At 47.8% G+C, this 14686-nt stretch overlaps 1 protein-coding gene across 1 annotated transcript; it reads right to left on the bottom strand.

Moving 5' to 3' along the window:
* Positions 1-9430: 9430 nt before the first annotated feature.
* LOC108801410 (gastrula zinc finger protein XlCGF26.1-like) lies at positions 9431-11890 on the bottom strand. The gene is made up of 2 exons (XM_018573305.1): positions 11854-11890; positions 9431-10911 (listed from the first exon to the last, which is right to left on the bottom strand). The coding sequence occupies exons 1-2, from the start codon at positions 11888-11890 to the stop codon at positions 9431-9433; spliced, it is 1518 nt and encodes a 505-aa protein (XP_018428807.1).
* Positions 11891-14686: the final 2796 nt, after the last annotated feature.

Here is a 14686-nt window from a genome sequence, read left to right as displayed (position 1 = left end):
TGGCCTATGACGGAGTCTATAGCGTACATGTGGAGAACATTGTACGGTGTCTTCTGCACTACGGTCCAGAGATAACATTACATCTCCCTCTGAGGCATTCCGAACATTGTATCCATCTGTTGGAAAGACATTCTTATTAATACTAAAAGCAGATTCATTCTCTTCATTCTGACATTATACTGAGGAATGGAGATGGACCCTCATATGGTGTACAGTATCTCCTCCTCATTTGTTGGGGACATGACGTTATATTGAGGAATGGAGATGGACCTTCATATGGTGTACAGTATCTCCTCCTCATTTGTTGGGGACATGACGTTATATTGAGGAATGGAGATGGACCTTCATATGGTGTACAGTATCTCCTCCTCATTTGTTGGGGACATGACGTTATATTGAGGAATGGAGATGGACCTTCATATGGTGTACAGTATCTCCTCCTCATTTGTTGGGGACATGACGTTATATTGAGGAATGGAGATGGACCTTCATATGGTGTACAGTATCTCCTCCTCATTTGTTGGGGACATGACGTTATATTGAGGAATGGAGATGGACCTTCATATGGTGTACAGTATCTCCTCCTCATTTGTTGGGGACATGACGTTATATTGAGGAATGGAGATGGACCTTCATATGGTGTACAGTATCTCCTCCTCATTTGTTGGGGACATGACGTTATATTGAGGAATGGAGATGGACCTTCATATGGTGTACAGTATCTCCTCCTCATTTGTTGGGGACATGACGTTATATTGAGGAATGGAGATGGACCTTCATATGGTGTACAGTATCTCCTCCTCATTTGTTGGGGACATGACGTTATATTGAGGAATGGAGATGGACCTTCATATGGTGTACAGTATCTCCTCCTCATTTGTTGGGGACATGACGTTATATTGAGGAATGGAGATGGACCTTCATATGGTGTACAGTATCTCCTCCTCATTTGTTGGGGACATGACGTTATATTGAGGAATGGAGATGGACCTTCATATGGTGTACAGTATCTCCTCCTCATTTGTTGGGGACATGACGTTATATTGAGGAATGGAGATGGACCTTCATATGGTGTACAGTATCTCCTCCTCATTTGTTGGGGACATGACGTTATATTGAGGAATGGAGATGGACCTTCATATGGTGTACAGTATCTCCTCCTCATTTGTTGGGGACATGACGTTATATTGAGGAATGGAGATGGACCTTCATATGGTGTACAGTATCTCCTCCTCATTTGTTGGGGACATGACGTTATATTGAGGAATGGAGATGGACCTTCATATGGTGTACAGTATCTCCTCCTCATTTGTTGGGGACATGACGTTATATTGAGGAATGGAGATGGACCTTCATATGGTGTACAGTATCTCCTCCTCATTTGTTGGGGGACATGACGTTATAGTGAGGAATGGAGATTGACTTTGCAAGTAAGGTTATTTTTTTTCAGTTAAAATAGTAATCCCGAATTTTTGGGTCCTTCTTCAGCAATTCAGTCTTCTCTCACCTGATATTGTTGACATCTGTTGATCCTCCATGACATTCTTGTAGAGATCCCGGTGTCCTTCTAGATACTCCCACTCCTCCATGGAGAAATAGACAGAGACATCCTGACACCTTATAGGAACCTGACACACACAATGATACAGTCACCACCCAGACACATCCCTTGTCTGTTCCTGGATCATGTCCCAGAATTCCCGGCACCGCTCACCTCTCCTGTCAGCAGCTCAATCATCTTCCGGGTGACTTCTAGAATCTTCTTGTTGATTTGTTCAGGTCTCAGGATGTCCATTGGAGACACAATGGTGGATCTCTGGTTCTGTCTCCATTCTGCTAACAAACAGGAAGGGTTTTTCGGAGTGTTCTGCTCACCAGATTTCTTCTTCTCTACGGCACAATCCTGTTGGTCAAGAATTTCATAAATATCAATACAAATGGTAATATTGGCTCCAACATCCCCAGAACCTCTCATGTGTCCGTCATGGGAATTATTTTATTTTAGTAGCTGCAGAAGGAAAGGTCAGCTGACATTCTCATCAATCTAAACTTCTACAGTCAGGCAGTGGTGACCTCCCAGAATTCTCCTCACCTCTCCGGTCAGGTCTGTGTTTTATGAATAGAGATCAGAGTGATGTCATGTGACCTCCCAGAATCCTCCTCACCTCTCCGGTCAGCAGTTGTATGATCTCCAGAGTGAGATCTAATATCTTCTCGGTCGTGTGACTCCGGTCCATGTTTTGAATTTTCCACACAGACGTTCTTCCACAGCTGGTCTGGTTTCTGGTGACAACTTTTTTTTTTTAAGAGCCCGTGGAACGTGCATCGAAAAACAAACTTCCCCCTGTGAACAAAAAAGGTGAACCGTGAAATCACAGCACAGAAAAACGTGCACAAGGGTGCTTGGTCCTTCAATTAAGAAGGGACCTCAAATTCCCAACCCCCCGGGGCGCAAGGCTCCTGACAGGGGTTGAGATACTATGGTCCACCTACCCGAAGGCCGGTGGACCCCGATCCTTTGGGGACCTGCCGAAACAGGTCCCACATAGTACTAGGTAGGGGGCTCTCCCGAAGAGAGACCCCCTGGTTCGGGAGGAGGCAGAGAACCCTATATTAGGGCACAGAACCTCCTCCCCTGCATCGGGAATAGGCCCCGAAGGTACCTGCACCCTAGCACTCTGTGGGTCAAAATTTTAAAAACCAAAAAAACATGCCAATCGTGCACGAGGTGCAATAAATAAATGAATAGTGCCAGTGTACCACGGGGCCGAGTGCAAAAAAATTGCCCCGGACTAGCCATAAGGTTTGTCCAAGAGGCTTTGTGCAGAAAATGCAATGTGGTGTGTGACCATGTGCACAGTGAGTCATGGGGGGTCCCACACCCAAGTGACTTTCTGAGCACCCCTGGGACGCCACCCCCAGGGGGCACAACACCACAGGCTCTGCCGCCTCCCAACTTTCCTGCCTCCATCAAGTTTCGGATCTGCTCATTGAACGCACGGTTCGCAGTACACTGCGTCGTATGGGATATGGAAGCCGAAGGCCGGTTCCAACACCTTTGCTGTCTGCAGTTAACAAGATAAAACGTCTCCAATTCGCACAGGAACACAAGGATATCGATATCGCATACGACGCAGTGTACGGCGAACAGTGCGTTCAGAGATCATTTGAGAGGATCCCTGATTAAGATCTGCAGTAATTTGATGCACTGTTGCCCTTCTGTTGTCTTGTACCAGTCTTGCCCCTCCCCCGTTCTGCCCTAACATTGACTAGCCGCTGACGGCCACAATTCGCACGTTCAGACCCAGATTTTCCGCTGACAGTCCGGTCTTTAAACACTTTAACAATGAGCCGCTCTTGAACATGTAACGCATTCTGCTGTTTTGCTGATACTCGCTCCATGGCTCCGAGCGCCAACAATCATCCCGCGTTCAAAGGCTGTTACATCGCGTTGTTTCCCCGTATCTTCAGAAACAAATCACTTCTACTGTCGTGGTAACCAACCTGCTTCCCTATTTATAATGGTCTGGCCCTCTAGCAACTTCAGCGCCAAATTATAGCTCATTTGCCTACAAACGTCAGGTGGTCATAATAATCTGGCCACTCAGTGTATATCCCATGACAGGTCCACTTCAAATTTCCATGACATGCTATTTCAAAATGTCTTCACTGGTTGGTGATAAGGGAGCTCCGGGAATTCCCCTATCTGGTGCTTAAACGCAAGGTGTCCTCATCAGATTACCAAACCCACCCACCCAGCCACACACATGAATATATTGCGCAATCCTTTCCATTCGAAAACCAGTTTTTATGCATGTGAGGAGTCGGTAGGGTCGCCACCTCTTCTTCCAGCGAAACCCGAACACTCCAGCGAAGCGCGGTCATTTTTGTGGGAGAATGAGTTGCGGCTTATTCATATGTAAATAGCTCCGCCCATTCTTATGTAAATATCACAGTGGAGACTATTTTCAGTGCTGGACCAGTAGCCCCTATCCTAATTTTGGTTGCCCCCGTCTGCCTGACATCTTGTGTCCGGGTTTCTGCTGCCATGAAACCCGGACGCAGCGTTCAAAACCCGGACTGTCCGGGTGAATCCTGGACAGGTGGCAACCCTAGGAGTCGGGGGAGGGGGGGTTGTCTTGCCTTCAGTTACTTGAAAATGGTGGAAATTGTCTAAAAATGACCTAATTGTACTGCCCATTGCCCCCCATTGTGTACCCAGACATGGAACACAGGCCTAGTCTTGGACCTGGAAGAACATGACTGGTCCAAGATATGGGAGGCCTTCAAGTTCATGCAGCGTTCCTGTGGTTGAGACCGACTAGTAGACTGGCCCGGGTTTGGTTTGGTTGAACGTTCCCCGAACCCAACCAGCAATCCAGGTTCGGTGAACTGAACCCGGGGGCCTCCTGTGTCCTGACAACCAATGACCGGCAGAACATCATCATAGTCCTTCCACAATGGTCTATGACACCCACTAGACCTGCCCCCTATGTAGCTTCGCCCCCTTCTGTGTTTTCAAGGCTGCGGTACTTTCTACCACACCCGACCCGTCTTGTGGTCCAGCAGTTTTGGGCTGACGTTTTCTGACTGTTCCCCAGAGGTGAATACTCAATACCTGAAATATGGATTGCCCAATCCAAGACCTCCACGAAATGACAATTCAGATGAACGTTCTGACATCGGCAAAGCCTGGAAAAGTCCAACTCTACCCATCGCAGAAACTAGATCCGGAACCACCGGAGGAGAAGCTCCATGAAAGAACTGGGGCCAGAAGATCTGACAATGTGTACAAGTATCTGAGGACTAGGGATGAGCTTTGGGTTCAAGTCGACCATGAATTCCACCCGAACTGAAGCTATTCGCAGTTCGGCTAAAAGACTCTGAACCTCCCATCCCACCCAGGGCCGTCTTTAACGCAGGGCAAAAGGGGCAGTTGCCCTGGGCCTAGTCCTTGTTGTGGGGCCCAAAGCAGCTGCCCCTTGAGCCTGCAAAAGATACACATGTTCAGGGCTGGCAACCTCACCTGTGTAGGTATGGGGACTTACACTGGACCTGGCTCCTGTCTGTGTACACGGCGTCTGTGCCAGGCTACATGCAGCAGCATGGACGGGACTTCGTGCTCCGCCCACTATCCACTCAGCCCCTGCCTCTCCGTACTCAGTGTGTTGCCTGGGGCCTGCTGGGGTGTCCCCCTTTTTTACTACTGTGACATTGCCATAGATACCTAAACCCGACACTGTAAAGATCTAATAGTGCGCCTGACGCTGTCCTCCTCTATATATCCACTGGTCCCTTCGCCGGATCACACTCACCTACTCACACACAAGGAATTTTGGTAGTTGCGCTCCTGATCCTTTGTTTGTTTTCGTGGTTTCTAATAGACAGGGTCCTCTCCCTGTAACAAGGAGATCTGCACACCTTTTTCATAACAGCCACCTGTTTGAAGCCTGTCTGCCCTACAGGAGTGCACTTTATTAGTGCCCCCCCCTTGCTTGAAATAGCAAATACAGGTTGTTGTTTTTTTTAACATGGAATACAGATTGTACTTTTGCCTTTCTCGCCCAGACAGGAATGATGTCCCCAGTTACCTGCGATATGTCATGTATCCCGGGAGGCTTTGGGGCAATCTAGAGAGGGCCGGCACTAGCACAAGGCTGTATAGGCAGCTGTCTGAGGGCACAGGGGGGGTGCACCTTTGCCTGTGTAGGAAAAAACCTTGCATCAGCCCTGCGCACGAGGCATCTAGGGTTCACGGGGCATGGCAGGTAGTGGGCGGGGGCCCAAGGAAATGTTTGCCCAGGGTCCAATCAATATTAAAGACGGCCCTGATCCCACCACGGCGTAATTTGTTATTATGGTGCACCGGCCTGCATCCGTGCAATGATGTTGTGCCCGCCATTGGTTGCCAGGACACAGGAGGCCCCGGGTTCAGTTCACCGAACTTGGATTGCTGGTTGGGTTCGGGGAACGTTCAACCAAACCGAACCCGGGCCAGTTCACTAGTCACGCGGGCCCCCCCCTGGATTTCACACTTCCTTTCTCCAGACCTTCTCTGTTTATAAGTTGGGGAATACCTGCGTTACGGGAACAATCCGGAAGATCTGGCAGCTCGCACGCTGTATGGTGGGGCGCATGTAGGCAGTTGCCAGTAACAGGGCAGCCTAGCTGGCTGCAGGATAAAGTGGGATAACCAGTGTATATAACTACTTTCAGCCGATTTTGATATGTTTATGTGTAAATATGTTCAGAACTGTTTAGCCTCTATAATTGTCTCCAGCACCATTTTGGAGAAGCCTGGTGTCCTGATAGGACAGGAATTCTCGGGAGATTTGGTCGGCCATTTTGGGGTGGTTATGTTATATAGGAATCCCAGCCACATTTTTGGGCAGAACAAGTGTGAAAGTAGACAGGGACAGGGACCCCGCTTGTGAGGGAGAGTTCAGGGAAAGTGTTCCGGCCTGTGAGGGATAGTTCAGGGTTCCTACGGAGTCCTGCATCGGCAGTTCTGGTCGGATGAAAGACTCCCAGTGCTTATAGCCAAACCGGTGTCCGGGCTGTGAGTGCGGGAAGAGTGTGCCAGACTCATATCTCGCTGTATGGAACGAATACCGCTGCTCCCGGGTAACGTGTTCTCCGCCTTTACCGATACACCTCGTGTGATTGGATTTGTACTTTGCCAGTTAGTGGGAGGTGCTGATAGCGCTAACGAATACTACTAACGTTCATAACAGAACTGACTGTACTGTGTACCTGTGTCTCCATGCCTGGAGTGAAACTGCTGACCTTACTATTGTAAATACTCTTCTACTACCGGCCCTCCGGTAATAAACGTTATCTTGTTCACAAGACCATTACGCGTGATTACCTCTGTGAAGCCGCTACACCCTAAGCCCGCTTACACGCACAGTGCTCTGTTTTACAATAACAATGTTGATGGAAATACCTTCAGAGAATTCTATAGAAGATTGCACTGTATCTGTCCTCCCTGCCCCCTCCCATTCACTGTTCATTAACCCTTCACTGCCCCCCCTCCCATTCACTGCACATTAACCCTTCACTGTCCCCCTACTCTTCACTGTACATTAACCCTTCACTGCCCCCCCCCACTCACTCTACCTCACCCCCTCACCTCCCCCCTATGTGACATAGATTAACCCTTCCCTGTCCCCCACCCCGTCACTGTACATTAACCCTTCCCTGCCCCCCTCCCATTCACTGTACATTAACCCTTCACTGCCCCCCTCCCATTCACTGTACATTAACCCTTCACTGCCCCCCCTCCCATTCACTGTACATTAACCCTTCACTGCCCCCCACCACCATTTACTATACATTAACCCTTCACTTCCCACTCACTGTACATTAACCCTTCACTGTCCCCCTCACATCCACTGTACATTAACTCTTTACTTCCCCCACCCAATCACCATTTACTGACCTCCCATTTCCTGTACATTAACCCCTTATTTTTCTAACCTGTTCACTGTACATTAACCCTTTAATGTCCTCCCTCCCACTTACTGTACAATAACCCTTTACCGTCCCTCCTTCCACCCTTTACGTTAAAATTCCGCTTTACACGATTGAACGCTGCTACATAGGGAAGGGGCTCAGCAGAGGAGATGAGAGACTTTAGGCATGGAGTGCAAGGCTTGGGGGCTTCATCTTGGAGTGCAAGGCTTGGGGGCTTCATCTTGGAGTGCAAGGCTTGGGGGGCTTTATTGAGTTCTGTTGCTTAGAAAACAAAGACTCAAAGCAGAAATCTGAAAAGTTAAGGCCTTATATTTATTCAATAAAACCGATACATCTAAACAGCACAAAGTCCAACCAACAAATCAAAGAAACGGGTTCCCGCTGTAGTATCGGGGTTCAGTTCAACCCCAGCAGCAGAAGTAAACTGGAGTAATTGCTTTGTAGTAACCTAATGCCCAAGTGACACATAGATCTCCGTTCAGTGACCACAATGTCCACTTTGTAGAAAATGTCCACAACTAGGTCTGAGCCTTCTACATACTAATGAATATTCGCTTATAAGAGGTGGAGAACTACTACTGCTTCAACTAATGAGATTGTTATACTGGAGATGTTCTTTTGAGGTAGTATAGAGAGATGGCTAAACAAACAACCCATAACTGGTGGCCAGTCGAAGACCAATGGCAAGGGTTCCATAAGAGGACATGGCATCTGGTAGGCTCCAGAATCCAAAACTCTGGAGTTTAGTGGAAATGGTATTGGCAGCTCCAAAAGAGGACATTACATCTACCTGGTGGGCTCCAGAATCCAAAACTCTGAGTTTGTGGAAAGGGGCTAACACTTCCAAAAGAGAATATGGCATTGCTCTACCTGGTGAGCTCCAGAATCCAAAACTGAGTTTAGTGGAAAGGAACTGGCACCTCCAAAGAGGACATGGCATCTACCTGGTGGGCCCCAGAATCCAAAACTCTTGAGTTTAGTGGAAAGGGACTGACACCTCAAACAAGGACATGGCATCTGCCTGGTGGGCTCCAGAATAAAAACCCCTGGAAAAGGATTGGCACCTTCCAAGTAAGGCGACAAGTACTGGAGTGGTCTTCCCAATGCCGGTCACCAGAATTGGAGCAGTTTTGCCAGTGTAGGCTGAATCCTTAAGATCCCAGGTCATGTCCCCGTGATTGAGGTCATGTTTCCATGGTTGAAGCCATGTCCTCGTGGTTGAGGTCATGTTTCCATGGTTGAAGCCATGTCCTCGTGGTTGAGGTCATGTTTCCATGGTTGAAGCCATGTCCTCGTGGTTGAGGTCATGTTTCCATGGTTGAAGCCATGTCCTCGTGTTTGAGGTCATGTTTCCATGGTTGAAGCCATGTCCCTATGGTTGAGGTCATGTTTCCATGGTTAAGATCCCTGCAGAGGCCTGAAGGACGATTTTACGTGGCTCTTCTTGTATATTGGGTGTTATTTATCACCTGAATAGTAGTCTGTGACTCACAATTATGGGATAAACTGAGAACATCCCTCATGTGGTTGGAATTATTTGGACGTAGACATGGGCTATATACTGTATCTTCTGGGAGGATTATCACGACTCCGTGGATGGTCCTTAAAAACATGGATATTTCGGCATTCACTCGTGGGGACCTTGATGGGAATTTAAAGGACATGCAGACTTTTGAAAAATATATACTTTTTAAAATATTTATTTGATTACCATGATGAGTAGATTGTGAGCTTCAAGTGACAAACCATTTCCTCTAGAGGGCAGGGAGATCAGATTACATATGCTGCAGATGGAGTTAGGGAGAAGGGAGTGTATTATATTATGGGATGCAAAGGAGGCAAGGATGTATAATGTTATGGGACATCTTTACCACCCAACCGACTCCAAGGATATAATAATAAATCTTACAAACACCACTATACATCTGCCCATCTCCAGCAGGCTTGGGTTCCTTCATGTTGAATTAGATTCACTTCCTGCACAAATCGTTTCCTCTGGCGGCTTTTCCTCCGTGTGGACTTTCATGTGATTATTAAGGTGACCTTTCTGCGCAAAGCTTTTCCCGCAATGGGAGCACGAAAAGGGCCTCTCACCAGTGTGACCCCTCTCGTGTACAATAAGCTGTGATTTCTTTATGAAGCATTTCCCGCACTGCAAGCACGAGGAGATCTTCTCGCCGGTGTGGAACCTCTGGTGTTGAAGGAGTTCGTATTTGACTTTGAACGACTTTTCGCACTCCGAGCAGGCATAAGGACGCTCCTCCGTGTGCCTTCTCTGGTGCGTGAGGAGCTGTCCCTTTTGTATGAAACACTTTCCACACTCCGAGCAGGTAAACGGCTTCTCACCAGTGTGGCATTTTAGATGTGTGTTGAGGCTTCCTTTCTGTGAAAAACGTTTGCCGCACTCAGAGCAGCAAAAGGGCTTCTCTCCGGTGTGAACCCTCCGATGTATCATGAGCTGCGCCTTGGTTATGAATACATAATCGCACTCAGAGCACAGGAAGAGTTTTTCGCTGTTGGGAATGCTCCGCTGTACCTGAAGCTCAAAATCTGTTGCCAACGTTTGGTCGCTCTGCAAGCAGGAGAAGGAATTCTTGTCTATGTGGATTTTCCGATGCTGATCAAGGCAGAATTTCTGGGTGAAGCATTTGCCGCACTCCGGACAGGTATACGGGCGCTCGCCTGTGTGAGTTCGATGGTGTTTGAGGAGCGTTTGTTTCCGCGTGAAACCCTTCCCGCACTCTGTACACATATACGGCATTTCACCCGTGTGGGTGCGCTGGTGTATGATCAGAGTATCCTTCCGCGTATAGCTCTTCCCGCACACAGTACAGGAATACGGCATTTCGCCCGTGTGGACTCGCTGGTGAATTACGAGAGCCCGTTTTTCTTTGAAGCACTTCCCGCACTCGGAACAAGAAAAAGGAGTCTCACCTCTGTGAGCTTTGAGATGCGTGACAAGGTAAGATTTCCATTTAAAGCTCTGGCCGCACTCCGAGCACGGAAAAGGACGCTCATCTTTGTGGACTCTCTGATGCAGGACAAGGCTCGATTTGTCTCTGAAAGATTTCCCGCACTCCGGGCACGGGAAGGGACGCAGTCCGGAGTGATTGTTCTGATGTCTGATGAGATGGGCCTTCCTTGTGAAATATTTATCACACTCAGTACATGAAAATATATTTTCGCTGTGTCGTGCAGTATGTGGTTTACCAGGAGATTTTTCCAGATGGACATCTGGGTTACTAGAATGTTCTCTCTCCGAAGACTTCTTAGGATGGGAGGGATCCGTGGATCGGCCAGCACGGTACGGTTTGTCCTGTATGGTTACAGCAGCGCGTTTGACCTCTTGGGAATGCTTAGCAACAGAGATGTCCTCGGATTTATGGTCTGAAGATGAGACATGGCGTCCCTCTGGGGTCCAGACGTAGTGGCCATCTGTTGGAAAGAATGTCCTTAAATTAGTATTATAAGCAATTTGTTTTGTATGATTGTCTATGAAACCTAAAAAGATCCAAAAAGTGGTGAATTAATGAGAGAAATGAAAACGTGATGGTAGAAAAAGACCACGAGGAGGTCCACCAAGTCTATCCCACTTTTTGTCTGTGTATAGATCTATGGTTGTCCTAAGCCCACTTACTGGCGACTGACTCTCTACCTCTGCTGGAAGTTTGTTCCCTCCAACAAATATTATTTCTGTAACATAATATTCTCTAAGGTTAGTTTTGAACGTTCCTCCTGCTAGTGTAACAGGTGCACTCGATCACTCACCTGTTCCTCGTTCCAGGACTCCTCCCCCACTCCCTAGTTAAGGCTGAACGTTACACTTGCCTGACGTTCGAGCAAGTGTGAAGACGCCAGGCAAGTTCCTGTATCCCAGCACCGAACCTCTTCCTCTTATTGGGCCGGACAGAGCCCCTCCAAAACCACCAGCACATCCTGCTTTGACTTCCCTCCAGCCCTGCAATTCGGTCTCCACTACCTCCTTCATCCCCAGCTTCAGCAAGGGCTATTACAATCTGGACTGCAGTTACTCTAAAGATCCACCGGAGGGCACCAACGTTCTCCTTATCATTCCTATCAACTAAAATAGCAGTAAGCATACCACAGACTGTGATTTCCAAATGCTTGCATATTGATAGAACTGTGCATAGGGATAACTTGATTGCTCCCATTGATTGTTGTCATCCTTCACCCCACTAATCTAAAAGGACTGCTCCCTACAATAAAACCTCATCTATTTTTCATGCTAAGTAATTGTTGCCTAACTCATTACCATAAGACTGTAAATTCACTGTGGTGTAGGATTGCACCCCCTCCTCATACTTCTGCAGCTGTGATCCTCCACCTAAAATAAGACCTGTGGGGTCTGGTTGTTACAGCTAGTTTGAAGTAATCTTCCCGTGGTTGAGGTCATGTCCCCGTGATTGAGGTCATGTCCCCGTGATTGAGGTCATGTCCCCGTGGTTGAGGTCATGTCCCCATGTTTGAAGCCATGTCCCCATGGTTGAGGTCATGTCTCCATGATGGAGGTCATGTCTCTGTGGTTGATGTCATGTCTCCGTGGTTGAGGTCATATCTCCGTGATTGAGGTCATGTTTCCATGTTTGAGGTAATTTCCCTGTGGTTGAAGTCATGTCTCCACGATGGAGGTCATGTCTCCGTGGTTGAACTTATATCCTCGTGATTAAGATCATGTCCCCATGGTTGAGGTCATGTCTCCATGATTAAGGTCATGTTCCCGTGGTTAACGTAATGTCTCTGTAGTTGAGGTCATGTCCCTGTGGTTGAAGTCATATCCTCGTGATTGAGGTCATGTTTCCATGGTTGAGGTCATGTTTCCATGGTTGAGGTCATGTCTCCATGGTTGAGGTCATGTCTCCATGGTTGAGGTCATGTCTCCATGGTTGAGGTCATGTCTCCATGGTTGAGGTCATGTCTCCATGGTTGAGGTCATGTCTCCATGGTTGAGGTCATGTCTCCATGGTTGAGGTCATGTCTCCATGGTTGAGGTCATGTCTCCACGATGGAGGTCATGTTTCCACGATGGAAGTCATGCCTCTACGGTTGAGGTCATGTCCCTGTGGTTGATGTCATATCTACATGATTGAGGTCAAGTCCCCGTGTTCCTGATCTCACCTTCATATTGAAAATCCTGCCCTCCTGAACCTTACTCACACCCTTCATGTATTAAAAGGTTCCAGTCATGTCCCCCCTTTCCCTTCTTTCCTCCAGACCGTACATATTAAGTTCCTCCTGATAGGTTTCATCTCTCAGACCTTTCACCATGTTTGCTGCCCATCTCTGCACTCGGTCTATATAGTCAACACCCAGATCCTCCATTGTCCATTGCCTTCACCTTACCGAGTTGTTGTATTTACTTCAAGTGACACCAAACTCCGGAGATAAACCCTAAAAATACATTCAAGTCCCTCAACCCTTATTTGTGTATCACTCGGCTGTAGATCCTCCAATCATCTCTGAATTGGAGCTGACACTGTACTTCCTTCTGGAGAGTGACTACGTCTGTTCCTCATGGGCCCTGTGTGTGTTGTAAAGTAGTCACCGCTCCAAGCCCCGCCCCCGGGATGGACTACAATCTCATGTTCAGTTTACTCATTTGTATTGATGGTACTGCCCCCGGACTGTACTGATGGTACTGTCCCCGTACTCCGCATGAACCAACGTTCATCTTCAACTTTCATCTTTCCTGATGGTGCCAACGTCTAATGACACCTCGTACTGGGAACAAGTGACTCGTCTGCTTTCATTGGTCAGGACTCACCAGTGCTAATGTCTAGAGAAGGCTCCTCCTCTTCCTCCCCTTTCACGATCACCTTCACTACGTCCTCTTCCGTAGACGGCTCGTCACCGCCGATGTACCGCTCTTCTTCTTCTTCCTCTTTGACTTCCACCTTTATGTCCATCAGGTCTTCAGCCTAGACCAATAGTTGGAGACTGCTCAGCAACCGGCAAGTATAATCAACTCTATGGTCAGGAGTATGCAACGTACAACATAACATATATAAAGCATGGATAGGCAAACTCCGCCCCCTCCAGCCTTGGTGCAACTACAGATCCCACAAGGCATTGCAAGACTCTTGACAGCCACAGGCATGGCTCCCAGAAGCAAAGTTATGACGGGATTTGGTAATTTCACCGCGGCTGGAGGGCCGGACTTTACCTACCCCCGATATAGAGTGGCAGTGTTAAGAGTATGTAACACACAGCTCAGGGTTCAGAGGTCAGTAGTATGTAACACACAGCTCAGGGTTCAGAGGTCAAGAGTATGTAACACACAGCTCAGGGTTCGGAGGTCAGTAGTATGTAACACACAGCTCAGGGGTCAGGAGTATGTAACACACAGCTCAGGGTTCGGAGGTCAGTAGAATGTAACACACAGCTCAGGGTTCGGAGGTCAGAAGTATGTAACACACAGCTCAGGGTTCGGAGGTCAGAAGTATTTAACACACAGCTCAGGGTTCGGAGGTCAGTAGTATGTAACACACAGCTCAGGGTTCGGAGGTCAGTAGTAACACACAGCTCAGGGTTCGGAGGTCAGTAGTACGTAACACACAGCTCAGGGTTCGGAGGTCAGTAGTACGTAACACACAGCTCAGGGTTCGGAGGTCAGTAGTACGTAACACACAGCTCAGGGTTCGGAGGTCAGTAGTATGTAATGTATAACAAAGTGTATGAAGCTCGGGTGTAAGTAGAATGCGATGTACTACACACCATATAGAGCTAAGTAGCCAGGAGGTATGTAAATTACAGCACAGCAGGCATCGGTCAGAACATAAGCCGCTGTTGAGGTCTTTGCTTTGTGCCTGGTTTCGGGGGGACAATTTATGACACGTGAGCGCTCTTATATCATATATATATATATATACACATACAATGCTGTGATTGTATTACACCCAATTATTGTAGAATAATCATAATGTCTTATTACCTCCTCTGCTGCCATTTCCAGTAATGTCTCCTTTCTACTTCTTCCCAAATGACCTCTAACCCCAAACTTCCTGTCTTTACCTGACACACTTCCTGTTTGTGTGACATCACTTCCTGGCTCTGCGTTCCACAAGTGAGGTCGCCACCTGGTGGGGGAGTAGAGAACCTGCAGGCTTTACTAGTTACCAGTTTGGCTTCATTTCCCCTTTTACGTGTGACCACGGTGTACAGACCCGGGAACTCAGCTCAGGGATGGTGGGAG

This window comes from Nanorana parkeri, unplaced genomic scaffold (genome assembly GCF_000935625.1).
Source record: "Nanorana parkeri isolate BGI_ZX_2015 unplaced genomic scaffold, ASM93562v1 scaffold2327, whole genome shotgun sequence".
Taxonomy (NCBI): Eukaryota; Metazoa; Chordata; class Amphibia; order Anura; family Dicroglossidae; genus Nanorana; species Nanorana parkeri.
Note: the sequence above shows the minus strand (reverse complement) of the source record. Positions and strands in the feature narration are given on the sequence as shown.

Coding starts and splice junctions, on each gene's coding strand:
- LOC108801410 (XM_018573305.1), bottom strand. CDS start 11,890: ATGACCTCAACCACGGGAAGATTACTTCAAACTAGCT. Junction 10,912..11,853: donor AAGATTACTTCAAACTAGCT/GTAACAACCAGA, acceptor TCTTTCCAACAG/ATGGCCACTACGTCTGGACC.